General features: G+C 34.9%; 1 protein-coding gene across 1 annotated transcript in view; it reads right to left on the bottom strand.

Moving 5' to 3' along the window:
* The window catches only part of LOC129228613 (phospholipase D2-like), a 73,885-nt gene extending 47,560 nt beyond the window's left edge, over positions 1-26,325 (bottom strand). Inside the window, exon 1 of the mRNA XM_054863294.1 lies at positions 26,227-26,325. Within this exon, the coding sequence (XP_054719269.1) occupies positions 26,227-26,325 (99 nt within the window). The remainder of the gene's footprint in view (positions 1-26,226) is intronic.
* Between the last annotated feature and the right edge of the window lie 1,596 nt (positions 26,326-27,921).

Here is a 27,921-nt window from a genome sequence, read left to right as displayed (position 1 = left end):
TGCACCCTGCTACACCCTAAATTTATGTAAGATACACAAAATTACCCCAGGGGGAAATATGTATGGCAGGGTGCCCATCAACCCAAAGAGTAATGTCTCACGCTCTCGAATGTTACGGAAAATCCCCCATCCCCCAGGAGCCCCATTCCCCCAAATGAGATCGAAAACCATCTCAAATTATCCCACCCACCAAATAATTTCAATGGTGACGGCTGCGCCATGGAATCTTTTATAATTGTTTATTTACGTAAATTTCAAATTACAAATACATTACAGTGACATTATCAAAACATATAAAAATATTTATTTACACCATCGGTTTATTGCAGCCGATTGCCATGCAAATGTCCATGGGGTCAACCTAAAAAAAGTCAATGTTGCGGATTGCACCAGTGATTTTTTTTGGGGGGAGGGGAGGGGGTGCCATTTTATTTGGATGGTACGCCATTTTTCTCGGAGGATGAGAGCATTTGCAATGACATAAAGATGTTCGATTGAACACGTTCTTCCGGTTCTGCAAGTTAAGGGGGCCCCACAGTTTGTTGTGCTTACAGCCCCAAAATTTCTAACTAGGGCCCAGCCTTCCTTGTGGAAACCTCTGTTTATGGAGTAAAAGAAAGCACCTAAGTTGCACAGTAAAAATTAGAGAAAAAGTGAAATTCATAAAAAAAAAAAGTTTTTTTAGTAACAGTGAAATCTCACCACAACGAATACCAATGAAACGAAATTTTCAGTCCCGATTTAATTTCCCTTATTTTACTTGAATTCCATTACAACTAAATTTCTGTTACATTGAACAAAATTTGTGGCTCCTGTAAAAAAATTCACTCTATTCCACATGATAAATTAAAGGAGTTGAAATCAGTTCTTTCGCATTTGTAGATCTGCTGTGAGAGAAAATTTATGGTTACTAAATTTTGGTAAACAACTTTTTTCCACAGAGCCATCTTCAGATAGTGGTGAGGTGATACCTACTCAGTTGTTTAGAAGCACGCGGAACTTAGAGAATGTTATCCCTATACTAAGAAAATCCCGAAACGGCAGTTTATTTCCGGGCAAAGTTCCAGGATTTCACAGATTTACACCAGTTTCCCATGAAAATCAAGTTTCTTTGCAAAAAGTTTCCTGAATCGTTACCAGTTACATAGATGTAGACTTCTCACTTTTACGGAATTTTTTTTACCACCAGTGTCAAAATATGCTCGGCGTTTTTATTGTGTTCCGTCTTCAACTCAATTACGGGCCGTCCGGATTGACACCCTCAGATAAGGGTGTATTGCAGCCTCTGGACACCGTAGCTTTGCAATACATGTAAGTTTTCTTGAATCCTTCCTGATTTATTCCAAAAACTATTTTACTACTGGCTTTTTTGGGAAGGTTTCTATATCCTTCGGAAAGCTCTTCCGGTATTTTTCCCCCAGGAAGGTTACCGTTTTTAAGCGGAAAATGTTTCTGTTTTTTGCCAGATATCATCGCCTCAGAGCAACAGTAAGCTATCTAATCCCGGAAATAACACTAATATAATATCTTACTGTTGATCTGAGGCGACGATATGTTACTGCCAGAAATTAGGCACTTTAGCTATCCATTATTTTCCAGGAAAGTATCTGATTTCTTTTCCTTCTTTTTTTTTTTTTGAAACAGTATATTTGCCAGGTAGTCAATCACCAATAGTTTAGATTTAAGAATCATAACAAGTGTGGTTATGCGGTTAATTTCCCTTTAACCTCAATGACCCTATTAAGACGTAGTATATTAATACAACAAAATAAACAGATAGAAAGACATACATATTTTCGCTTCTATTTCTAAAAAATAATACCCTTACCTTTCATTTTTCTTTATGCATTTTACTAGATGAAATTTAAATGGCATAAATTATGCTTAAAAAATTACCTACCGTTTCGTAATAGTTCCTGTAGCAGGATATTTTCATAAGATTTCGTAAGTAATTCTCCATGGCAGCCTAAAACACGCGATGTATCTTCACAAAAGTTCAATAAATGAAAATATATCATGTATAATTTTAGAAAATTAGAAAATAAATGAATAATTATCGAAACAATAGGTACCTTATTTTATTTCAACTTTCGAGTTAATCTTTACAAACTTAAAAATATAGAGTGTAATTGTTGAAATGGCAGTAATGAAAAATGTATAGATGTTCGTTTCCAAAATGATGCGTCAATGAAATTTTGTCTAAGTAATTCATTTCATCTTTATACATAAAGGGCTAATCTCTGTCCGGGGTAAACTTCAAAACTAATGGAGGGATTTTAACCATTTTTTCACCATAGATAGCTACATAATCGGGGAACAACTTAGGCTATAATTTATTGCTAAAAAACTTAGTTTAAGAACGTCGTGATCGAAAACAGTAAATGTCATGTAATTTCCACATCAAATGATTAAAGATTAAACCCATTGTTTCGAAAATTCGTTGCCTAACAACAGGAACTTTAAAAGTAATCATAATGTAAATTTTGAATCAAGGCCTCTCTAGAGCAAGCATGATATTTATTGCTTTTTTAGGAGTTGCATCCTTATCTTTATACATAAAGGGCTACTTCTGTCCGGATGTCTGGGTTAAACTTCAAAACTACTGGACGGATTTTAACCATTTTTCACCATTGATAGCTACATTATCAGGGAGCAACTTAGGCTATAATTTATTACTAAAAAACTTAGTTTAAAAACGTCGTGATCGAAAATAGAAGATGTCATATAATTTCCACATCAAATGATTAAAGATTAAACCCATTGTTTCGAAAATTCTTTGCCAAACATTTGGAAACTCACTTTTTACACTCTTAGGTAAACATAGTAGAGAACATTTTTTCTTTTTTTTTGTGTGTGTACTATTTAAGTAAATAAAGCGCAAAATTTTTTTTTTAGTGATCTTTGTTTTTGTTAGATATATTTTGGAAATTCTTCAAATTTTTATATGCTTCACTTTGCGCTTTCGTTTCTAAATGAATACTCTTTCGTTCTTTATACTTATTGCTTTTTTACTTTTATGGGTAAGGATGAAGCTCAATTTTTAATGCAGTCAAAGCCGTGTGTTTTAAATTCTTCCAGTTAAAACAGAAAACAAAAGAAAGTAGCGATTGTTTCTCACAATTATTAATGACCCAGGCAACGCCGGGTATTTTTGCTAGTTTTAAATATTCTGGTTGAAAGCTTGACGTTTTTACCGCGTTTTTCTTTCGCCATATCAAAACAAATTATTTGCCGAAGGTAACAAGGCATTGTTTTCAAAGATACAAATAAATACTAATTGCTAGATGAGAAACTAAGTGTATAGATTTAAATGCATAACATTCTGGAAGTTGAAAATAAAAATTTTATCATATATGCTTTGAAATAAATAAATGGCACGCAGCAAAGTTTTTTTTTTTTTTTTGCAACTTTGTTGGTTTCACATCCTCACTTAAGGTTTTATTCTTGAACTTGAGAAGAAAAAACAAAAACTTAAAGTTTTTTTTTTTTTTTTTAAATCCATCATTAAAAAGTTTCTCCATTTTCCCATTAGATAGCGCTCATGATATCTACTTGGATCGAAAGCTAAAATTCTAGAAGTCTGTTCTTTTAAGCGTTTTTTGTTTAAAAAACAGCCTAAAGGTGCATTGCGTGTTTATTTTTCGCCGATAGTGGGAGAAAAAAACTTTAAAGTAATGCTTTATTTAGAAGTTTCAATAAATATTGAAGAAGTTACGGCGTACCCACAAAAAAAAAAAAAAAAAAAGTTGACAAATAATATAGACGATGAACTTAAGAAAAAAATAAAAACATTTATAGAAAAATTCCAAAGCGGTCAAAAAGAATTTAAAAATTAGAAAATTGTTTCAAAGTATTCTCAAAATCATCTACTTTTCCCCTTGCTCTTGGGCTTGAACGCTCATTTCTCTTTTCGAATTTTCTAAACTTCTCTTAATTTCATTTTATATTTCACGTGTGGCTCTAAAAACAGGCTTATTTTACAGGCTTAGCAAAAAATACACGGACGATGTTCAATAAAACGGGCTAACAGAATAACTAAAAGAATGATGTGATGTGAAGTAATTAAAACCACAACATAGAAAAGAACTGTATAAGTGTATAACATCCACAATGTCTTACCATCGTCCAGTCTATATCCTTTCGATTAATAATGGCTTCTACATTGACAGGAAAGGAAGGTAGTTTTGGAACTTTATTGTTCGTAATCACAAACACTGATCGCCGCCGATTCGAATCTTTTTCTAGCCTGATGAAGAAAAAATGACAAAGACAGACAATAGGCTGGTTACCAAAATTTAAAAGTATTTTTTTCTGAAAGAGCATGCTTAAAAATATAGCATCTGAGCATTTTTTAAATAATTTATTTAAGTTTAATATTTTTAAAAAATTACTTACATCGGTGCGCATTCATTGTTTACACCTCTGTCGTGTGACATCACAAATGATGAAATGCCATTCAATGTTGCCATTCACAGAACAAAATATTTAATTCACATCTTAACTCACGTGCATTGGCAATGATATGGTTGATAGCAAGCGTAGAACGCAATTTTAATTCGCTGCTTGATTATCATAACGTGGAAACTTAGTAGAAAGATGCGGCAAAGTGCATCATTTGTGACGTCATAAAGACCACGCCTTGTTTGAAAAATCGGACATTTTAAAAAATTAATTGAAAAAAAAAACTGTTGAGGAAATAAAAGTATTTCCTGGGTCCATGTTTTTTTTTTTTTTTTTTTTTTTTTGTTCATTCTACCCATTTCAATGACTAAAAGTAGTACTTTTGACTGAAGGAAACCACCCCATTCAACTTCAATAAAAAAAAATTCGCCTGTGATTTGAAATGTTAACAGGGTCATTACACGGAAAACGATCATTTTGTCCATCACATGACAGCTCATATATTTCATTAGAAATAATATTGCACATAATTAATTGATTAAATTGATTTAATTAAGCGCGAAAGATGACCAAAATCATCACCCTTGGAGTGATTAACGCAAAAATTGAATCAATGGCTATTTTTGTCTGGGTTCCATTTTATTCCGAATACTTTTAAATCGTACCATTACTTCACGAATAGCAGTCGCAATGAACAAGAAAAAACGTTCGGTTGAATCACCCCCTTTGAAATTCTAGGCGTTAAAATCGAATCAGCTTTTGTACTCTCTTAACTCTACCTGTAGACCAATTTTTGCTTAAATTTTGCCAGTTTTTGCTGTTGTTCATTACTGGTGAGATACAGCAGTCACAAGTAACGAAAAAATTGCTCGATTTCTAAACTGGCCTTGAGATATTGGCATCAAAATTGAATCACCATCTGCACCCTGTGGGGATATCACCAACCTTTTATTTTAGTCCGCCCGTTTTACTTATAGCGAGATAACGTTCGATCGCTTTTCATCCCCCTTAGAGAAAGTGAGGCCAAAACCTAATGGACACCAATTCTCTTGGGGTGCATAATTGCATATGCGTACCAAATTTCGTTCGATTTCATGCAGTAATGTTTTCTCTGAAGTGGCCACGAGAAACCGGTCATACATATACAGACCATACATAGAGAGACAGACAGTCTCCAAAAATGGTGAAAATTGACTCTCCAAAATGTTCAAATCCGTCGAAATTCGAAAATTTTCACGAATTTAATATTTTTTTCTATATATTAGATATAGAAGAAAGTAAGGAGAGACGATCAACTTTCGATGCTCAAATTTAATACAGCGATAGATTACGCTAAATTATCCATTAATGTTCTTTGCTTTCAATTGGCATGTTGTCAAGAAACCTTAAGTTTTAAGCGCTAATGGTAAACTTCTTACTTGATTTGTGGTAGTTTGAAATTTAGAAGAGCTCTATATAAATGCAAACGTTGGTGAAGGTGCGAAAACTCCCTCATGCGTCTTCTGACTGACCACTTGAAGCAACCATGTTCAAGCTCGACAACAAACCTGAAAGTGTTTAAAGCAAACGCAAATATGTGAAAATATTCATTTTATGAGCTGCAAAAGTTGGAAAACGTTTTCATGGAAAATGATTGCGAGAATTGGAAATCTTGCGGAATTTTGCTCTCAATTTCACGATATTAATCCCACAAAATATCATGCGGGATACTGCAGGATTGGAAACTCTGTTTCTAACCAAGCCACATGGTCTTGTAAAAGCTTTTTTGTGTGTGTGTGTGTGTGAAAATCACGGAAGCGTAGAATATACGCAGGAGAGACTTATATATTGTTTATAATAGTTTTTTCCCCCCTTACTTTTTTCTCCAACTTTTCTGTGTACATATTTCAACTTGAAAAAATTTTAACATTTTTTGTTATTCAAAAGACAAATTTAGAAAAAAATGATTTTTTGAAGAAAATTATAATTTTTAGGTCTCGTGTGGGACACCAAAATATTTTTGATTCGGATATTTTTTTTATGTATTATGTGGGTCGGTAGAGGCAACTTTTTATCAACTTGACAAATTTAATTTCGAAAAAAAGTTTTTTTCGATACACCCTAATCTACATATGATCTGAAATTGCATTTCTGAAACTTCAACATCAAAGAGTTTCTGCAGACATCTTTCAAGCTGTAACCCTTTTCCCAACGTTATCCTAAAACGCATGTTTAGGACTTCAATTTCAAAAATGCTCCAGGGGAGGACCCTCGAGCCTCCTTTTCCAAACATTACTATCAAATACAGCCTGAATTTGCTTCTTTAAGATTCTTTTTTAAATTCTTTAGAAGCAATTACACCACCCCCCCTCACCTAATGTCTCCAAAGATAGCTTAAAATAGCGTTTTAAAACTTCAATTTTGAAAACATTTTGTTAGAAGCTATTGACTCCCCAATATCCCAAAGATAATCTAAAATTAATTTCAATTTTTAAAACATTTCGGGAAACGACATCCCATACTCCCTTTCCTGCAACATTACCAAATATTGCTTAAAATGACGTTTCTTGACGTCAACATCAAATATTCATATTCTGATCTTGAAATTTCAGTGAATTATTATCACAATATGCTAGGTAAAAAACACTTCAGAATTCCTGTCTCCTAACTAAAAAATATTTTAATTGCACAGGGTGGCAAGAAATAACTTGGACACGCATGATACATTATAATTTTAATGCTAATGAAAATATTTCGACCAAACTTCAAAATGAGTAAGAATGCAGGATTTCGTCTAATATATTTACAAATTTTCAAAGTGGCTACCTTTAGCTTTCTTTAATACAGAGCTTTAAACGTATCACAAAATTTTCGGCTGTGGGCCGCAACTCACTGATATTTTATCCCATTCCTTGCATAAGGATTTCTTTAGGGATGTCAACGTTTTATGAGGTTTAACACACACCCTTGTCTTCAAGATGTATCAAAGAGAATAATCCATTGGATTCAAATGTGGGGAATATTGTGGTCATTCTTGAGCTCCAATGAAGTCCGGAAAATGTGTCTTGTGCTAATCTTGAGTTCCTTTAGCTGTGTGTGCAGGTGCGGAATCCTGTTGGAAGAACCATCTTTTGTTTCCCAAAACTTTTTGCAACGAAGGGGAGACAACATCTTCCAAAATGAGTTTTCGATATGTTTCGTGATTGATCTTTATCCCTTAATCAACAAAAACAAGTGGTGTTTTCCCAGTAGCGCATATCCCGCCCCAAACCATTACAGATCTGCCCTCCTAAGCCTAATGGGCGTATCTCAAGAGAGAGTAATTTCCGGAAAATCGACAATTAATAAAATTGAATTTCCCATACACTTTTAACGTGTAAAACTTTAACTAAGGTACTTTACACTAAGGAAACTGAGATACTGCTTTTTAGCTTAGGAAGTAATAATATTTTTGAGATTATATTGTGTTAGTGAGTAAAAATGCAATTGCAAAAAACGTTGAGATACGCCCATTAGGCTTAGGATGGCAGAGATTGAGGTTGTTGACGTCGTTGAACAAGGTGAGAAGGTCTTGGAGAAAAGGGTGTGTGACTAAACCTCATAAAACTTTGGCATTCCTAAAAAATCCTTATGCAAGGAATAGGATAAAATATGAGTAAGTGAGTTGCGGCCCATAGCCGAATATTTTGTGTCACATTTAAAGCTCTGTACTAAGGCTGGAGGTAGCCATTTTGAAAATTTGTAAATATTTTATTAGACGAAATAATGTATTCATATTTATTTTGAAGTTTGGTCGTAATATTTTTATTCACATAAAAATTAAAGTGTATCATGTGTGTCCAAGTCCAAGTTATTTCTTGTCACCCTGTATTTATCTTGCATACATTTTGAGACCCCCTTTTAAGAATACCGAAAATCACAAATAGGGTTTTATGAGACACCACGAATTTTTATTATTAACTATAGTTGGGGCAAACCTATCTTGGTAGCTCTGTTAAGGTTACGTAGAATCTAATTACATTAAGCATTACGACGCTGCAATTTTAGGTTTGCCCCAATTATTGAGCTTGATTCAGGCACTGTACAGTAATTGGTAAGCATTAATACTCAAGCAACTTGCGTATAAGTTTTTCTTTTTTTTTTTCAATTCAAGGACTTTTAAATAAATATTTTATTATGTGATACATTTTCAATGTAATTAAATTGATAACTGTTAACAGCGGCATAATTTAAACCGTTTATCATAAATTAGTATTTTGGCTATTGTGACTTCCCTTACAAGGACGAATCCCGAAAATTTTCAAGGCAAGGGCGATTTATTTTTATTACTTAATTTTTACTATGTATACTGATTTAAAAATATTGAACACAAAGGGTTTGAACTTTAATTCTAAAACAGTTCCGGGATAGGGTCTCAAACCCAAACCTTCCTTCTCCAACACCAATGAAACTTGTCCAAACTAGAAGAAAGTCACCCAGCAAGGTATGACGGGTGAAAATTGCTTCTACTCTTCTACATTTGAACGAAGCAATTGCCTGTTTGGTGGTATTTTGATGGTTGACATTTTAAACCTAACTCCCAGGGCCATATTACCTCACAGGTCGACGAGGCCTGGGCCTGGGATCCCGTCTTCCTAAGGGGCCCCAAATTTCTTAAAGAAGTATGAATAGCATTACAACCATACAAAAAATACATATATATATTAAATAATAATTTAAAAAATAATGACTTATTGCAAAAAATTTCCAAAGGAGAATTTTTGTTCATTCTACCATTAGCGAATTTACCATGTCACAACTATGAGGGGCTCTGAAGGAGATTCATAAATGCACATGACAAATGATTTACATAGTTCTGTGATAAACAAAGATGCTCCATAAATGCATTCCGACGGGGCCTAAACCTATAAATCAACCACTGCATTCCGCTATAAAGTCTTCAGAGGCCCTCCAAATTAATGTGGGCCTAGGGCCTCACTTTTAGTTAGTCGGTCCTTGCCATAGAGTAAAGAAATTACATAGAGAGGCCCCGCTATACAAAGAAATTGAAGCCGGAAGTTGTACCGCTTCACCCCAAGATCTTTCGCTTCTTGCTAAATATCTTGAGGTATATTTCGATTCAAAACATTCCATTACTGAATCTCAATTGGTTGTTGATTTAAACTTAGATATTCTTGCAAGTTTATGAAGCACGTTTTTGAAATCGCAATAAAACATGAATTAAAATGCGAACCAATCCGCCAGCTACTTTACTCGGTCTCTTTGCGAGATTGGTGAAAACTATTCTTGAGAAGCGATCATGTTATCATAACCCCGCTCACCATTGCACCGCTGTATCCCATAATTCCGGCTTCAATTTCATCTCCTTTTTACCATAGACGGGGCCTCTCTATGTAAATTTCTTTACTCTATGGTCCTTGCTAACTCCAGTGGATTAACCCTAAACTCCAGTGGATAGCGTTAATTTTCAACCACTTTTCTGATTCTTCATTCCCCTAAAATGACTGTCTTACCAGTAAGTTACCGGATCGAGTTCAGCCTTGTCACAATAAAGCCTTTTCCTGCGTGTTAAACATTACCAAAACATATTATCAAATTATCATACCGTGACGCGAGTTTCATTCACGCGGGTTACTTGATCATCGGCTTTTTTTAATATGAGGATTAGCGTTTTTTGAACTGCATTTTCGAAAAATTACCGGCAGAGAGTCCCTCAAGGGAGAGGCGATCCCCCCCTCCCTTGTATCCGTCCTTCTTTCCCTTAAGAACAATAGCCAAATTCAGCGATCGATTTGTAAGTGAAAGAAATTTAAAGTACAGAAAAGACAGTATATTCAAGGACATGGATCTTACAGGCATTTTCCATCTTTAAAATAAGCATCGCGAATCTTGACGCTTAGTTGACATCCTGGAATGAAGCGCTTTAGATTGTCATCTTTGAAAGAAAGGCTGTGTGCAGGAACGGACGAATATGGCAACGTCTGTAAGCCACCTAAAACGGTTAGAAATTTGAAAACAGGTTGCCGCGCTAAGTTAAGCACAGAAGTCGAGTCAGAGCTTTTTCTCAAAATATAAGTTATTCCCATCAGGTGTTTGGGTTGTTTGTAATGTAGTTTATATACTTCACCTCAGAATTGTTGGCATTCGTCCTTGCACTTCACTTCAGAACCGGTGAAAAACAAGATTAGCGAGAACTGCTGTAATAAAGCGTTCACGAAGTAGATTTTTTTCGTCAAGCATCGTTATTTCTTCACAATAACAAATAAATTCCAACTGAAACCTCGCGGCAAACTGATTATTAATGGCAGAGCGGCAACAATGCTGAGGCGAACTATACTTAAACATAAAAATGTAAGGTCACTTGTGAGTGGGAATTCGTTTTTTAAACAATTCTGAAAAAGTGGCATCTGAACCAAGTAAGAACCTCGATCATCTGAAGTAATTGGGACCGAACCTACTTCAGATAATCGAAATTTTCGGATAATCGAGAATTCATCAAAAATCATCTGGTTAAATATGTAATACAGTCATTGAACTGTTATTATGACTATTTTAACTGTTACATAAATTAAAATTATAAATGAATTTAAATTTAATTCTAAAAGAAAACCTTGCAATGGTTTAAATGGAAGCTTTATCTGGTGTAAATTGGCCATCCTTTTCTGTGCAGTTCTATCTCGAAGTTTTCCAAATAGCTTGAGTTCAGAAGAAAAAATGCATGTTTGTGAAGAGAAAATTTTAGATGATAGTAGAAAGTGGGGGGGGGGGGGTGAAGAAGAAACCGACTTCGGTTAATGGGGAGTTTCGGTTAATCGAAGTTTGGATAATCGAGGTTCTACTATATCATCGCCTCAGAGCAACAGTTGAATATGTTACTCGTATTCTCGGGCAATGTCTTACTTTTGATTTTTCCTTTTTCACTCCAAGATCCCCCGTAACTACCACTATTAGTGATTTAACCAGTTGGATTGGACCCTGAAGACAGCTCTGATTTTTTGATCCAAACCAGAAACCGAGCAATCCCTGGTCCAGCACCCCCAGAGGTATCGTTTCACTTTCAAGACTTTGTGACCACGATCATATCCCCCAGTCACCATTTGAAGACGGTGGATCTTCGACCGGCTAGGATCGAACCCGGGACCCTCCGGTAACAAGTCGGATGCCTTAACAACCACGGCCCTGTCCTGTTTTTGTTTATATATATATATATATATATATATATATATATATATATATATATATATATATATATATATATATGTACTACTTTTATATTAAACACGGTAGTATAGAACGCTTCACTTAGAGCATTTTTAAATTTGACGATTATTTTTAATTTTATAAATGGCTGCCATATTTGATTAATTTACGCAGAAACTAGATGATATATCATGCAATTGTTTGACTTGTAATGAATTTCTGAGCAAAACAAATCAATGTACAATGCTAAATACCCTATGAAGAATAATCCCCTAAATATTTAAATTAAGCCATTTAGGAGTAAAATAATAAATTAACAAAAAATGTCAAGCCATTAAATAATATTAAAAGCTCCACTAAAACACATAATAAGCTGTATCTTTGCTAGTAATAAAGCTGAAAGTCTGGGTCTCTGGATGGTTGGCTCTGGTCTGCTACGCGCATAGCGCCTAGACCGTTCTGCCAATTTTCATGAAATTTGGCACAAAATTAGTTCGTAGCATAGGGGTGAGCACCTCGAAGCGATTTTTTGTTCTTTTTCTATTCCAACTTTAAGCCAATTTTACTGAGCAAATTATCATAATGTGGGCGAGTAAATTACCATAACGTGGGCGAGCAAATTATCATAACATGAGCGAGCAAATTAACATAGCCATATTGGTGAGAAATTCGTCATCAATTATTTGTAAATATACAGGCGAACTAAAAACCTTTCTATTTTCTACTACGGTCAGAGCCGTGCAGGTACCGCTAGTACTAAATAAAACGCATTGAAGCTGCATTAAAATGTAAAGAAATCCATCAAAGACAATCCGCCGCATCAAGTCCTTCAAAAATATTAAAAGTTCCATTAAATGCACAAATAAAGCATGAGTAGGCAGGCGTGCTTGAATCCTTAGCCTCGTAAAGTGTACAAGAATAAGTAAGTTTTCTTTAGTGAAAGATAATTCATTTCTTGTTGACACTGATAGACGACGCTGATATCATTCGCGTCAGAGAGAAAGAGATAAAATTGTTATGCTGACTTGATTTCCCCTCGACAGGCTAATTGTAGAATTCAAGTGAATTGAGAGGCGAATGTGTTACTCTTGTCTTACATTCTCTATAAATATCAACGAAGTTGATTGCTATACTAGCTCCCAGCATATATATACCCAGCAAACGTTGTTCTGCTATATAAATATTTTCTAGGGAAAATAATTTGGTTGTTAATCAAAAAATAACGAATGTATTGTAAGTTTGTTGTAAATCTTTGACAGAAAGAGGAATGGAGCGCTGTAGACGATGATCACCGATAAAAATAAAAAGAAACCAGGCATTCATTTTCTCAACACACACAGACAAAATTTTTGTATCTTTCAAAATTTGGCACGCACAGATTTGCGATGCAAAACAAATGCAGAATAAAATATCAAATGACGCGACGCTCCGGCAAAACGCCAAAAAACTTCCAAAGATTTTTAAAAAATGGCGTCGTTTCCAAAATTTTAAACGTATTTTTTTCTGAATGAGCATGCTTAAAAACATAGGATATGACCATTTTTTAAATAATTTGTTTAAGTTTAATATTTTTAAAAAATTACTTAAATCGGCGCGCTTTCATTGTTTATGCTTCTGTCCGATGACATCACAAATGATGAAATGCCATTCTGTGTTGCCATTCACAGAGCAAAATATTTAATTCGCATCTTTACTCACGTGTATTGGCAACGATATGGTTGATAGCAAGCGTAGTTCGCAATTTTTATTCGCTGCTTGATTATCATAACGTGGAAACGTAGTAGAAAGATGCGGCAAAGTGCATCATTTGTGACGTCATCAAGACGACGCCTCATTTGAAAAATCGGACACGTTAAAAAATTAATTAAAAAAAAAACTGTTGGGAAAATGAAAGTATTTTTTGGATCCATGTTTTTTTTTTTTTTTTTTCATGCTCATTCTATCCATTTCAGTGACTAAAAGAAGTAGTTTTGACTGAAGGAAACCACCTCATTGTGTTGCCGTCTTCTGTTTTTTTTTTTTTTTTAATCCTAATTTCTATACCTCAGAGCCAGAGGAACGTAAGTCTAATTATGATAATTTTACGAAATACTTTTTTCTGGCTCATACAAAAGATGGGATGCACGTCCTTTTAATCCCGGTTAGAAAATTGAAAAGGTTATTTTTTAATATTTTCGCCAGGGTTGGTAAAAAAACCGGGGTTTTTTTTTCAAAAACCGAAAAAAAACCGTTTTTTTTTTTTTTCAAAAAACAAAAAAAAACCCGGTTTTTTTGGTTTAAACCAGGTTTTTTTGGTTTTAAACCGGTTTTTTTTTGGTTTAAATACTGTTTTCGAGAAAAACAATTAATTTTCGGAAGGTAATTAAGGTTCCATGTAATTAACAGTTATTCAAGTCACATTATACTTAATTTCTTGATTAATTAAAGAGATAAGAACAAAATCTTGTAACTAAATTAAATAATTAAAATAGCTTTTCTGCGGGGAAATATTGATTGAAATGTTTGACTTGATTAACATATTAGTATGCAATATGCATGTATATATAGACCCTTTATGATACGAAATACTTCAAGAAGTGGTTGTGATGCGGGTTAAGATAAAAACAAAACAAATGCAGAATAAAATGTCAAATGACGCGACGCTCCGGCAAAACGTTGAAAAACTCTCAAAGATTTTTAAAAAAAATGGGGTCGTTTCCAAAATTTTAAAAGTATTTTTTTTTTCTGAAAGAGCAGCATGCTTAAAAACATAGGATCTGACCATTTTTTGAATAATTTGTTTAAGTTTAATATTTTTAAAAAAATTACTTAAATCAGCGCGATTTCAATGTTTATGCTTCTGTCCGATGACATCACAAATGATGAAATGCCATTCTGTGTTGCCATTCACAGAGCAAAATATTTAATTCGCATCTTTACTTTTGTGTATTGGCAACGACGTGGTTGATAGCAAGCGTAGTTTGCAATTTTTATTCGCTGCTTGATTATCATAACGTGGAAACGTAGTAGAAAGATGCGGCAAAGTGCATCATTTGTGATGTCATCAAGACCACGCCTCATTTGAAAAATCGGACATGTTAAAAAATTAATTTAAAAAAAAACTGTTGGGAAAATGAAAGTATTTTCTGGGTCCATGTTTTTTTTTTTCATGCTCATTCTATCCATTTCAATGACTAAAAGTGGTAGTTTTGACTGAAGGAAACCACCCCATTGTGTTGCCGTCTTCTGTTTATCTACAGATAAAATGTTTGTAATTAATTTAAGCAAGGCTTTAACAATGACTTTCAATAATAGTTTTTACGATGAATTTCAACAATGGTTTTTTCAATGATTTTCAAAAAAAAAAGGTTCTGGATAGGGACACCTTGATTACATAGCGGTATGAAATATACTTTACGACCTATTCTCATACCTACCAAATACGCATAAAAAAATTCATAAAAATCGGTCGAGCCGTTTCGGAGGAGTTCAAACACTAACACCGTGACAGGAGATTTTTAAATATTCGATTTGCGATTTTCTCTTTTGTGTCGAATATTCATTTCTTTTACCCAGAAATAATCTGCACTTATAACACTTGTTTGCTTCTGTCTGTGTGTGTGTCTGTAACCCTATTCCCCTTCGAACTGTCAATGTCTACCAAGTCGATACTGGTAGAATACTGGTACCGTTGGATACAGAACATCCAGGAAAGCCACTCTTTCCTGTCTCACCCTTATAAACCTTAGGGGGTTGAGATAAGGTGCCAGACATCCAGTCTTGGGGATGTCTTCGGGTTATCCTCACCCCCGGATATCCTGAGGAATTTGTGGATTTTATTTTTATTTATTTATTTATTTATTTATTTTTGTATGTATACGCTTATTACATGCAACTACAGTAGAACAACCAAAAACTCCGAGTGATTAGTTAAATTACTCAAGAAGTAAACCATTTGAAAACGTCCATTAAAATTCAAAGCAATTCACCAAATAAATATGTTAAGTGTAAGGCCTTTAAAACATTAAAATCTTCAATAAAATGTAAAATTTAATCAGGAGGAGGAAAAAAACTGTCAGCAACAGTTTCAATGAGATTTTTATTTGTTCCAATTCCCTTGTTTTAGGCAATTAAAGTATATCTAAAAGATTGCAATTTCGGTCTATTTTTAAAATTGCCAAAGATAGCAAACCAACTTCATTTAATTACTATGCTGAAAGCTTGGGGGAAATTATCATACCGTGGAACATGCCAAATTGGCGGAAAAAAAAATCTTTATGGTAAAACTGCTGCTGCATTTTTTGCTCCTCAAACTTCAATTTTAAATTTAAGTAGAACTGTTATTGCTTTTTAATGACATTTATTTGCTGAATTATTTCACTTTGTATTGGCTTTATTTGGTTACTTGGAGAAACGTTTTTTGTTTTAATGAACTTATAATCAAGCTTAATGGTATATTTTGTTTCAAAATTGGTCATTTAACTTTAAGTTTGAGGAAAATGGGGTTTTTTCCATCAGTCAAAAGTAGTACTCCTTTTAGTCACTGAAGTTAATAAAATGAGCAAAAAGAAGGGAAAAAAAATTGAATTTTTACATCTTGAATTCAAATTATGTTTTTCGCAATCACGAGTGTGTTTGGAGGCACCAATGTGTATATGTAGGCGTGTGTGTATGTAGGCGTGTGCGTGTGTATGTACGCGCGCGTTTGTGTGTGTGTGTACGTGCGCGTGTGTGTAGGCGTTCGTGTGCGCGTGTGTGTAGGCGTTCGTGTGCGTGTGTGTTTGTGTGTGTGTTTTGTGTGTGTGTGTGTGTGTGTGTGTGTGTGTGTGTGTGTGTATGTATGCGACAGTATGTAGGCATTCATGTGTGTAGTGTGTAGGTATGCGTGTGTGTATGAATGCGTGTGTGTGTGTGGGATATGGACGCAACCTGGAGACTGCTCGCTAGAGGAGCAGCATCGGGAGGGGCTGGTCGACGGTGGTGCTGCAGAGGGAAGCGGGGGGGAAATAAAATCATAGGAATTCAAAACAATCAAGTGAGAAAAATAAGCAATGTGATTGCTCAATTTAAAAAAATGAAAATTAACTTGAATTCTGACATTTTGAATTCAAATTATGTTTTTCGCAATCACGAGTTGTGACAGAACCCTGCTCATTGGGGGGTTATACTGTTCCTAGAAACGGCTCCTGTCCCCTCAAGCCTGTCCCTTCTCCTGAGCGGTTACGTGTGTATAGTTGTGTGTGTGTGTGTGTGTGTGTGTGTGTGTGTGTGTGTTGGCGCGCGTGCGTGCATGTGTAGGCTTGTGTGTGTGCGTAGACCTGTGTGTATGCACGTAGGCGTGTGTGTATGTGTGTAAAGGCTTGTGTATGAGCGTGTGTGTGTATGAGCGTGTGTGTGTGTGTGTGTGTGTGTAAGTGTGCGAGCATGCGTAGGACATGAACGCCACCGACCAGGAGAAACTGATTTCAGGAGGCAGTGCTCAGAGCTGCGCCTGCAAAGGATGGTAGGAGGTGGTGCTGCAGAGGCCCCTGGTCCAAGCTGAAAAAGGCACGGACATCAAAAGTAGTCAAATGAGAACAATAGGCAATCGTGATTACTCAAAAATAACATGAAGCGAGGAAAATCTTTTACACATTTTCAAAACGTTTAATTTTTAATTAATTCGTTAAAATGTCCGATTTTTCAAACAAGACGTGATCTTTATGACGTCACTAGAGATGAACTTCGGCTTGCACTCCACTGGTGCGCTGAATGTTTACGCTTGATGTCTACCGCGTTTCCAGGTTATAACAATTCAGAAGCGAATTAAATTACGCTCTACGTTTTCTATCAACCGTATCGTTGCCGTTCGTGTGAGTAAAGAAGCGAATTAAATAATGCGTTCTGCGATCATGTCATCAGTTAGTTTCATTTCATCACTTGTGATGTCATGTGCAGAAGCGTAAAAAAGGAAATTGAATCTGCGCAAGGATTAAAATAATTTTTAAAAGTATTAAACTGTGTCAAATGATTTTTTATATGGTCAGATCCTATGTTTTTAAGCATGCTCTTTCAGAAAAAAAAAATACTTTTAAAATTTCGGAAACGACCCCATTGTTTCTGGCAACGTTTGACAAGCAGGTTAGCACTTTGTTTTGGCTTATTTGGCGAAAATTTTTGGAAACTGGCCAAATGGCCCACGTTATGACAATTCCCCTAAATCTGGAGTATCCCATGTGCAAGTCCTTTGCTTTTAACCAAGATTCATTACTTACTGGATAGTTCATCCCCACTATCCGAAAGAGAATCGTCTTCAACGAGATGAGCCGTTTCGTCGTAATCTATATGAGATCTGGTCCGAAAAAATGACATTCAGTTGTTCTTCGTGGCATGGAAATAATAATGATATTTATACACAAATTTAATATCCCATCAAAAAGTTATTACATGATATTTACTTCTTCTTACGCTATTATAGCAGCTCGTGTTGATGTATATTATGAATTCGTCTGTGAGGAATTTCCCGTAACCGCAAGAAATTCCAACTAACGACTCAGCTCGTGGTTCTTTCCAATTTTTATTTGTAGGCTTTGCGGGGTAGGCATGAACGATTGAACCATTTATTGGACAGTGGCTTGAAAACCATTGACCTCTCTAGTCAATAGTTGCTACCGCCGAAAAATACTGTCTCTTTTCACGGTTGGGGTAAACCATAGACTAATAATATAAATTTGTATAATAGTCTATGGGGGCGAACCCCTCCCCCTGTGATCATGAACTAATAATAAGACTCTTGTTATCCTCATGTATATATATATATATAATAGACGATGATCGAGTAACCCGCGTGTTTCAACAATGAAACTAGCACCACATCTTGATCATATGTTTTGGTAATATTTAACGTGCAGGGAAAGGCTTTATTGTGAGAAGGCTGAACTCGATCTGGTAACTTAACTTGTTTTACTGGTAAGACTATGTCATTTCAGGAGAATGAAGAAACGAAAAAATGGTCAACAATGAACGCTACATACTGGAGTTTAGGGTTAATCCACTGGAGTTAGGGTTACCATTTCAACTATCGAAATATCACCAAACAGGCAAATGGCTTCGTTGTTGTTGGTACTTATGCCGCTCGGTAACCCGAGCCCGAGTAGCAATGCTACTCGATTTAAGGCAGAGAGGTACGGCTTCCGTTTAATCGAGCGCCTATTTCTAGGTGTAAATCCGATTTGGCTCAGACAAGACAGTAGATAGGCAGCACTATCTATGGACTAGGGCTCGACCGATGGCATTTTTTGGCCGATGGGCCGATGCCGATTGTTGGCCGATTGTTCAAAGATGGCCGATGGCCGATGGTCGATTGTTTTCCTCCAAATGGCCGATTGCCGATGGCCGATGGCCAATGCCGTTGGCCGATGGCAAAAAAAAAAAAAAATCAAACAGAAATAAATTGATAAAATTGTCAGGGATTTAAAAGATCGTTGATTCATTTCACTTTACTTCCGTTCTACGAATAAGGAATTGTAATCACAAAAAAAAAAATCAATTTTGACCTAAATTTCTATTTTACGATCACCCAATTTAAACTTCACAAGTTTTTTCGGCACATCTGCTGTACATGCATATGTACCTAAGAACATATAGATGACCGAAATATCCATTTTGAACGCCTCCTCAGTTAATTATCGCAAATTCTCCAGTGATGTCTTCATGCGCGTAAACTTGCGTCACTCAAAAACTTTATGAAATAGTAAGTTGAAAACTCATATGTACACTGTAACAAATTTTCGAGACGTTTCTGGATATATCGGAAACGTTTCCGAAATAGTAGGAATCCTTCATCCAATAGCGAACTCCTCAATATTCAGAAAGCTTTTTGTTATTTCAAGAAATCTAGAAGCGGAAGTGATGACGCAACGCTTCGAAACCTATTTCATCCTTCCAACTCGGGCGCCAATGAGTCGGAAATAACGAGAACTTATTTTTTTCTTATCTATGGTTGCTGCAGTCAGCAACTGTTTAGCATTGGATTGCTTGTTATTTCATGTCTAGAGAGTAGTAAAATGTGTTGAAACTAATTTTACGCCTTTGCATTTTCGACTGCCCTTGACTTTTTAGACGATGTACGCAGCTATTAAGTTAGTTAATAACCATTTGTTTCTTTACAATTTCCAATGAGACCATAATTAGATATATATTGTGTGTTCAAGCGTGAATAGTTTCAAGACCCGTGTTTATACTTAATGAAACGAAACCCTTTGGATTACTTATTCAGTTGTAATGGAGGTACTTAGATTTTCTTCCGCTCATGTTCACTTGTAAGTATTAATGAGTATTTTAAAACATGTTGTTATATACATTTATATTTTTGTTGATTTGCATTTGATGAGGCTCCAATTGTAACTGTTTTTGGGTTTATCGAATTAATTTAAAGTTATCCTACATACCTATGTGCGCGGTGTACTATTTGTTGTAACCAACTGAAACTGATTAATTACGCGAAAGATTTATATTTGAGAAGCAATCACAGGAAAGTTATTTCGAAATACTTGGGTGTACATACATTTTGGTTCAAAAAGGAAAAAAAAACAATTGTTTAATTCATTAAAAATATGGTAATGCAAATATTTTCTAGTATTGTAATATGCTTCACAAAAAAAGGGCCAGTATTATTTATCTTTTTTTATTATAATTTATTCATTCATTTAAAAATTTTTGATACCATTAGAAAATGACCATGTTATCTATTAGTAAGAACATAGTTATGCAATTAATTCATCTGCTTATTCATTTTGTTAAATGTGGTTAACAATAAAAAAAATTCCTTGACATTAGTTGTTCCGAAAATAACATTTCCTTCGTGGATATACTAGTTTAATGTAGGACAGTCAGGAGGAATGAGTCAGTGGCAAGAATGGAACAGCTGTATTTACATGCCGAAATAAAAAGTAATATTATTTCATGTCATCGTTTTAAAAGTGATCATTTTTTAAATACTATGTTATTAATATGCAATGCACATATGGGGAGAAGACGAGGGGCGTTCACCACGCAGACTGTGCCATTGACATTTTCAAGAGGTTGCTTTTTTTAAGGGGGGGGGGGGGGGCGCTTTATATCGTTTTATGGGTGCACCATCACTCTTATGGAGTGGGGGGGGGGACTCTCGTATATATGAAATGGAATAATCATGTAATAGAGTTCAATGTTTTAATAAATAAAATGTATAATGCGTTTTGCGCACACTCTAAAAATAAAATCAGTAACCTATTTTTAATACGTATCTATATTTGTGATAAACTGGAAAAGGGCAAGAACAGAAGAATAAACCCGAATGGTTCCAGCAGGGGGACTTTGGTGTCATATTTAAATTCATCAATTTCTCTGTTGGTACTTTTCGGTACACTTTGTTCGTCAAAGAAATTGACTTGACGTGAACGAATTTCGGAACGCAAAGTGTAGGTAAGTCAAATTATATCCGAAAATAAAAGCTATCAAGTTTGATACAAGATATGTTTTTAAGTTCTGCATTAAAAATACAATATGTTGATAATTTTGTCTTGAAAATATTGAGAGAAAAACTGAAGTTTAATATTGTTTAACAAACAATCCCACTTTTGAGAAACTACTCCCCTTCCCTCCTCCGACGATTTTGTGATTATGAATGAAACTACTATATTATTTCATAAATTTTCAAACATTTATAACTGTACATATGTTATGCTGTTAACTATGCTATTTGTCATTAGAAATTCAGAAAAAAAAATGCACGAATGATTCTAAAATTGCTTGTTTCATTGCTCTTAGATATGAAAGAATTGAAACTGATATGGCATGCAATACTATAGTAAAGAATTATTTTTTAGAAAAAATCACGGAAAAAGGATTCCGAAATTCTCAGAAACGTTTTTGAAAATTGTTTGGAGAATTCCGAAATACTCGGAAACGTTTTCGAAACTTTCATGAACCACAGCTGCACAGAATACTCAGAAACATTTCTGGAAATTACGGAAAGAGGATTCCGAAATACTCAGAAACGTTTCTGAAAATTACAGAAAGAGGATTCCAAAATACTCAGAAACATTTCTGGAAATTATAGAAAGAGGATTCCGAAATACTCAGAGACGTTTCTGGACATTACAGAAAGAGGATTCCGAAATACTCAGACACGTTTCCGGACATTACAGAAAGAGAATTCCGAAATACTCAGAAACTTTTTTGAAAATTTCATGAACCGCAGCTGCACGATATACTCAGAAACGTTTCCGAATTTTTTTTACAGTGTACGTATTATGATCTAAAAGTTAGAGGACAAGTTGTATAAAACCTTACCCTGAATAGTTCACATTACCGAAGCACATCGATCTACAAAGTAGTCACCTATATATATACAAATTGAGCATATAACTAAGATTTCAGAAAAAGATTGTAATGATGTATGGATTTAGGAACACTAAACATAGTTAAAAAACATTAAACTATGTTGTTTAATCATTCCCAAAAAATAATAATAATAATAATAAAACAATGAAACCTTTAACAAATTACGCAATTAAAGTGGAAAGATTGCACGTAGACATTTTTTAGTCATCAAATTAAACAAAAAAGGTAACAGATAAATTACAATATTAAATCATAATAGGAATATTTTTATACTTATTTAAAATTTATGAATAGAAAATTTTGCATTTTTCAGAAAACTAAAACAGTGGCATAAATTTTGCTGAAAAAGAAAAAGCCATGAAAAGAGCGAGGTTCTTAAAACGCAGCTACAATAAACAAACTCAATATTTACACTAAGTTAATAACTGAATACATATACTACTTGATCTGTTGTTTGCACACATAATATTAAACAATTTGATTGTTTAATCTTTTATGAAACTTTATAAACATGTTCAAATTAAATTGTTCAATATAACAATAATTTTCTGAAATTTAAAAAATTATATAATAGAAAATCCTTGAAACTTTTCCATAAGAAACGAAAATAAGTTATTCATTGATTTTATATAAATACATTAAAATAGTTACTTACGACAGAAAAAAAATCGATCGCAAAAAAGATGGCGCATTACAAAATGGGGGGTGGGTCACCCTCTGATTTTGCAGTAACTCACACTTCGGTCCCAACCTCGGCCTAATTTTTTCTAGTACAGAACCGCTAAAACCAACGCATTGGAAGAGTTTCTGAATCTATTTCAGCACTTCCGAAGAAAAAAATTCAAAAGTCTCTTCGATTTCCGAATAATGTCACCATTCAAAACGTCTTTAATGAATTTCTAACATTAATGCTCTAAATTCTTTCTAAACAATAGATAAAGTTTTTGAAAAAAATCTCTATTTTTATGAATGGTGTTAGTTTTAAACAACTCAAAAGTACAACTGGAGTTTAATTTCAAAAATTGAGGGAGTGGGAGGAGGGACGCGCAAGTGTTCTTGGAAATTCAAAAAATAGTCGTAAAAAATAGAGTTCAAAATAATCATAAACATTGAGTAGAAAAACCCTTTCAAAACTTGCACCCGAGTTTGTTTTGATGTGCCGTGGCGGATTTAAAATATAGCAAATGTTGCAATTGCGCGAGAGGCACCATAACCATAGTGGCACCGTAGGAGTTAGAAAAATGCTTGTGATAAATGTTTTACAACTTCTGTGATAGGAAAATAAGGCCCCAAAATGTATTTCGACGGGCCCCAAACTTGTAACTCCGCCGAAGCGATACAGAAAAGACTGCATTACTGTGATTTATATTACAAATTATCAAAAATACCCGGCGTTGCCTGGGTCAGTCATAATTGCGAGAAACAATCGCTACTTTCTTTCGTTTTCTGTTTTAACTGAAAGAACTCAAAACACATCGCTTTGACGTGATTAAAAATCGAGCTTCTTCCTTACCCATAAAAGTACAATAGCAATAAGTATAAAGAACGAACGAATATTAATTTAGAAACGAAAGCACGAATTTAAGCATATAAAAATTTGAGGAATTTCCAAAATACGAACTAACAAAAACAAAGATCACTAAAAAAAACGTGCGCTTTATTTAATTAAATAGTACACACACACACAAAAAAAAGCTCTCTACTAGGTTTCTTTAAGGGTTCAAAAAGTAGAGTTTCCAAAAGTTTAAATGACTTTAAACTCATGTTTGCTCCGGAGAAGCCTTGATTCAAAATTTTCATTATGATTACTTTTAATATTGCTGTTGTTAGGCAACGAATTTTTGTAACAATGGGTTTTATATTCGCGACTCCAGAGCTCGAATACGCTACCTTACGGTGAAAAACCAATGTTAAAGAAAAAGGTAAAACATTCCATTCCACGTGTTTTCTTTGGGGTAAACAACAGGCTTCTAGCAGTTTGTGGTGTAATGTAATTTCAGAAGAATAGAAAAGAAGGCTTCTCACAAACACGATGAAAAATTAATGTCATTCACTACGCGTCAAAGCAAGTTTTACGGTATTTTTTTGTTTTACCTTTTTCATCCGCCATTAGACAGTGGCTGCTGCGCCCCCTATAGTTTATTGGAGTTGCGAATTTAATCATTTAATGGGGAAATTATATGAAATTTACTGTTTTCCACCATAACTTCTTAAAACTAAGTTTATAAGGAATAAATTGCAGCCTAAGTTGCTCCCGGATAATATAGCTATATATGGTGAAAAAATTATTAAGATCCGTTCAGTACTTTTGAAGTTTACCCCCGTACATCCCCACAGAAGCAGCCATATATATATATATATATATATATATATATATATATATATATATATATATATATATATATATATATATATAAATGAATGTTTGTCTGTATGTCATCCATGAACTCAAAAACTACCCGGCAGATTTGCCGGAAACTTTCACCGTTTGTTATTTTTGGTACTGGGAATGTTTATAGACCAGTTCGAAAAAAATCCGATCGATAGTTCCTTTTTTATTCCAATTTAAGTCACAATCCATTGGATAAATACGAATAAAATTATCGGCTGCAGAAATTAATTCGCGTGAAAGATCTCATTGATAAGAAGTTAACTGTTGCCATTTTTCTTGAGTTTGAACAAATAAATTCTTTCTTTATTGTTTTATGGCTTTTCATGCAACGGGGGGATTTAAAACTTTTTCTATTTGATATTTTTAGCGATTGATTGATCTTGCAAACTACGTGAGTACAAAATTTGAGTATAGTCACGGCTTCACTTGATACCTGGACCGATTATTATGAAAATTGCTATATATGTGTATTTTTCCACGGAGAAGGTGCATAATATGCTCATTGAAGCCACTCACCACCAGGTGGCACTGCAGAGTAGCAACTTCTGCCCCGTTCAACCGATTGTCATGAAAATCAGTATAATGATGTATTTTTTTGTTAGCGTAGCAACGCGCGTCGGGTACAGCTAGTTTATGTATAAAGATGAGGATACAACTCCTAAGAAAGCAATAAATGTCATGCTTGCTCCGGAGAAGCCTTGATTCAAAATTTTCATTGTGATTACTTTTAATATTGCTGTTGTTAGGCAACGAATTTTCCTAACAATGGGTTTTATATTTAATCATAACATGGGGAAATTACATGGAATTTAATGTTTTCCACCATAACTTTTTAAAACTAAGTTTTTAAGGAATAAATTATAGCCTAAAATGCTCCCTGATGATGTAGCTATCTATGGTGAAAAAATTGTTAAAACCTGTCCAGTAGTTTTGAAGTTTACCCCGGACATCCCCACAGAAGTAGCCATTTATGTATATAGATATCAAAAAATTAAGAATTACCGTCGGCTCAACCGGAATCTAACAAAATGACACAAAAACCGGTTTTGCCATCTCATATTTGTTTCCAAGGTGTCCAATTCGGCAATATATTACCAAATGATCGTCAGTCTGAGACGCTATATTAGTTTTGCATTGAAATAAGTAATTAATAGCCACAAAAAATGAGTAAACAGGCTTTTCAGAACACCTGATCGAAAACAAAAAGTGAAGTGCACACCCCACATGCGAAAATTATCCTTCTACAGCTTACGATTTTTGAGTTATGACTTATGAGAGGTACATACGTACATCCAGCAGCAAGGAACAACGCAATAATAAACTTGTTTGGTACTTGAATGCAGTATTAAAAACTCTTTCAGGGGTGACTAAAATAGAAATTCATACTGAAATTTAGTAAACAATTTTATATGAAAACAACCTTTACTTTGTATTAAAAAGTAAAACATCAAAGGTCCTTTTTTTTCTCAAAAACATCGGCCAGTTCCATCGGCTTTTCAATGTTTTTAAGGCTGATGGGCCGATGTTTCCTGCAATTTAGCATCGGCCGCCGATGCCGATGCCGATGGATAAATTGTTGAACAATCGGCGCCGATGCATCGGCCAGGCCGATGCATCGGTCGAGTCCTACTATGGACAGTTCGAGAATTTAGAACCAAGCCAGAAGCCGAATAACTTCTGGCCAAGCACCCCCCAGAGGTATCGTTTCACCCTTGGGGGGTGAGGAGTTGGAGGACATTGTGACCACGAGCATATTTAACGTCCCCCAGTCACCCTTAGTGAAGACGGTATATCTTCGACCGGCTAGGATCGAAGGACCCTCCGGTCACAAGTCCGAGGCCTTACCGATCAGGCCATCATGGCCCTCAATGGCTTCGTTCAAATGTAGAAGCAATTTTCACCCGTCATACCTTGACGGGCGACTTTCTAGCTATACTAGAACCGCCCGTCAAGGTATGACGGGTGAAAAATGCTTCTACAAACCGCCGATATCCTGCGGGGATGACCATGTCCATACCATATCCCAGTCAGGACCAGTGGGGTGGTCGCGCACCTGCAGGGGCCAGTGGACTGGACAGTGTTGCTCACAGAGATCTAGGTCCGAAAATCAAAGGAACATCAACTGCGGTCGAGTGAAAGTAATAGGCGATTCATTGATTGCTTGAAAATGTTTTTAAAAAAAAACCCACATAACTTTTTAAAAACTTCAACAGTGTACCTTTCTCCCCAGTAAGTGTGAGCTGCAGGTTAATAATTCATTTTAAGCAGTTTTTTTAATTGTTGTATTTAAAAACTTAGTATATGTACAATACTTTTGGAGATTTTCGTGAATTTTATGTAAATAGATATAGTATTACTACGAAGGTCGATCCAAAAGTAAGGTTCCCATCAATTTTACAAATAGACAGCACTGTTTATTCTCAATGAAATTTACATCGTTGGAAAGAGAAGAAGTTTCTCCATTTTTTTCATAATCGCCATCCTTTTCTGCGCATTATTGTAGACGGTGCTCTAACTTCTGTATCGAGTGTCACAGAATTCCACCGCCAACCCGTTGAGGAAGCGTTTTAACCCCTTTTTTGACTTCGTCGTCAATCCGGAAACGATGGCCATCGAAATGTTCCTTAAACTTATGAAACAAGTGGTAATCACTAGACTCAAACTCCGGACTGCAATCAAGAACGGAGTGGTTTTTGACTGTCGTGTCCCACTCTGGCGGTGAAATTCTGTGACACTCGATAGAGAAGTTAGGGCACCGTCGACAATAATGCTCAGAAAAAGATGGCGATTATGTATAAAAATAGAGAAACGTTTTTTCTTTCCAACGATGTAAATTTCAATGAGAATAGACAGTGCTGTATATTTGTAAAACTGTGGGGAACCTTACATTTGGATCGACTTTCGTATTAAAATAGGAGTGACGATGTAGAAAAGTACAGAAATAGTCGATCGAAGTAACCTTAAATAACTCTACTCCTTTTAAGGCCTTTCAAAATTATGTCACTCAACGGACCACTCGCATTGCAAAATCTGTTATGCTAATAAAAGTGTTTTTTTTTTTAATCAAATATATTTTTGTTATTTTTCTTGTTCAAGTTAACGATTTTTACATAAAAGAAAAGAAAATATCCAGTTGTAATGCATTTTGCCGTTAAACTTCCAAATTAAAACTCCGATCACCCCCTCCTCCCCTCCCAGTTCGGACTACAAAATAGTATGGTAATGTGGATCATACCTGATTGAGATAGACAGCTTGAACAAATTTTTGGTATCAAAAAATGGTATCATTTGTAGTGTGGAAATGATTAAGTGCTTTTCGAAATAAACTTCTGATAAACGTAAATGGGAACGACCAGTCTTCATCAGAAACGCAGTAAATAATTTATGATTGTGTAATGTTGAGCCGTTGGAATCGACAATTTTTGAAAGCCATTTTTAATTTTACTCTTGGGATAATAGCAAAAAATATCTTGGGCAGCTATATTTTTATCATTTTAAATTCATGCTGGTGAAATTTTCCGACGAATTCCACTTGTTCGTATAGCTAACTTCGAGTTCGAAAATTCTTTGAATGACTTTATTACATGTTCATATAGTAACGCAGC

The sequence above is a fragment of the Uloborus diversus genome, chromosome 8 (genome assembly GCF_026930045.1).
Source record: "Uloborus diversus isolate 005 chromosome 8, Udiv.v.3.1, whole genome shotgun sequence".
In the NCBI taxonomy this organism is placed as follows: Eukaryota; Metazoa; Arthropoda; class Arachnida; order Araneae; family Uloboridae; genus Uloborus; species Uloborus diversus.
The sequence above is the reverse complement of the archived record's forward strand: the minus strand, read 5'-3'. Positions and strand labels throughout refer to the sequence as shown.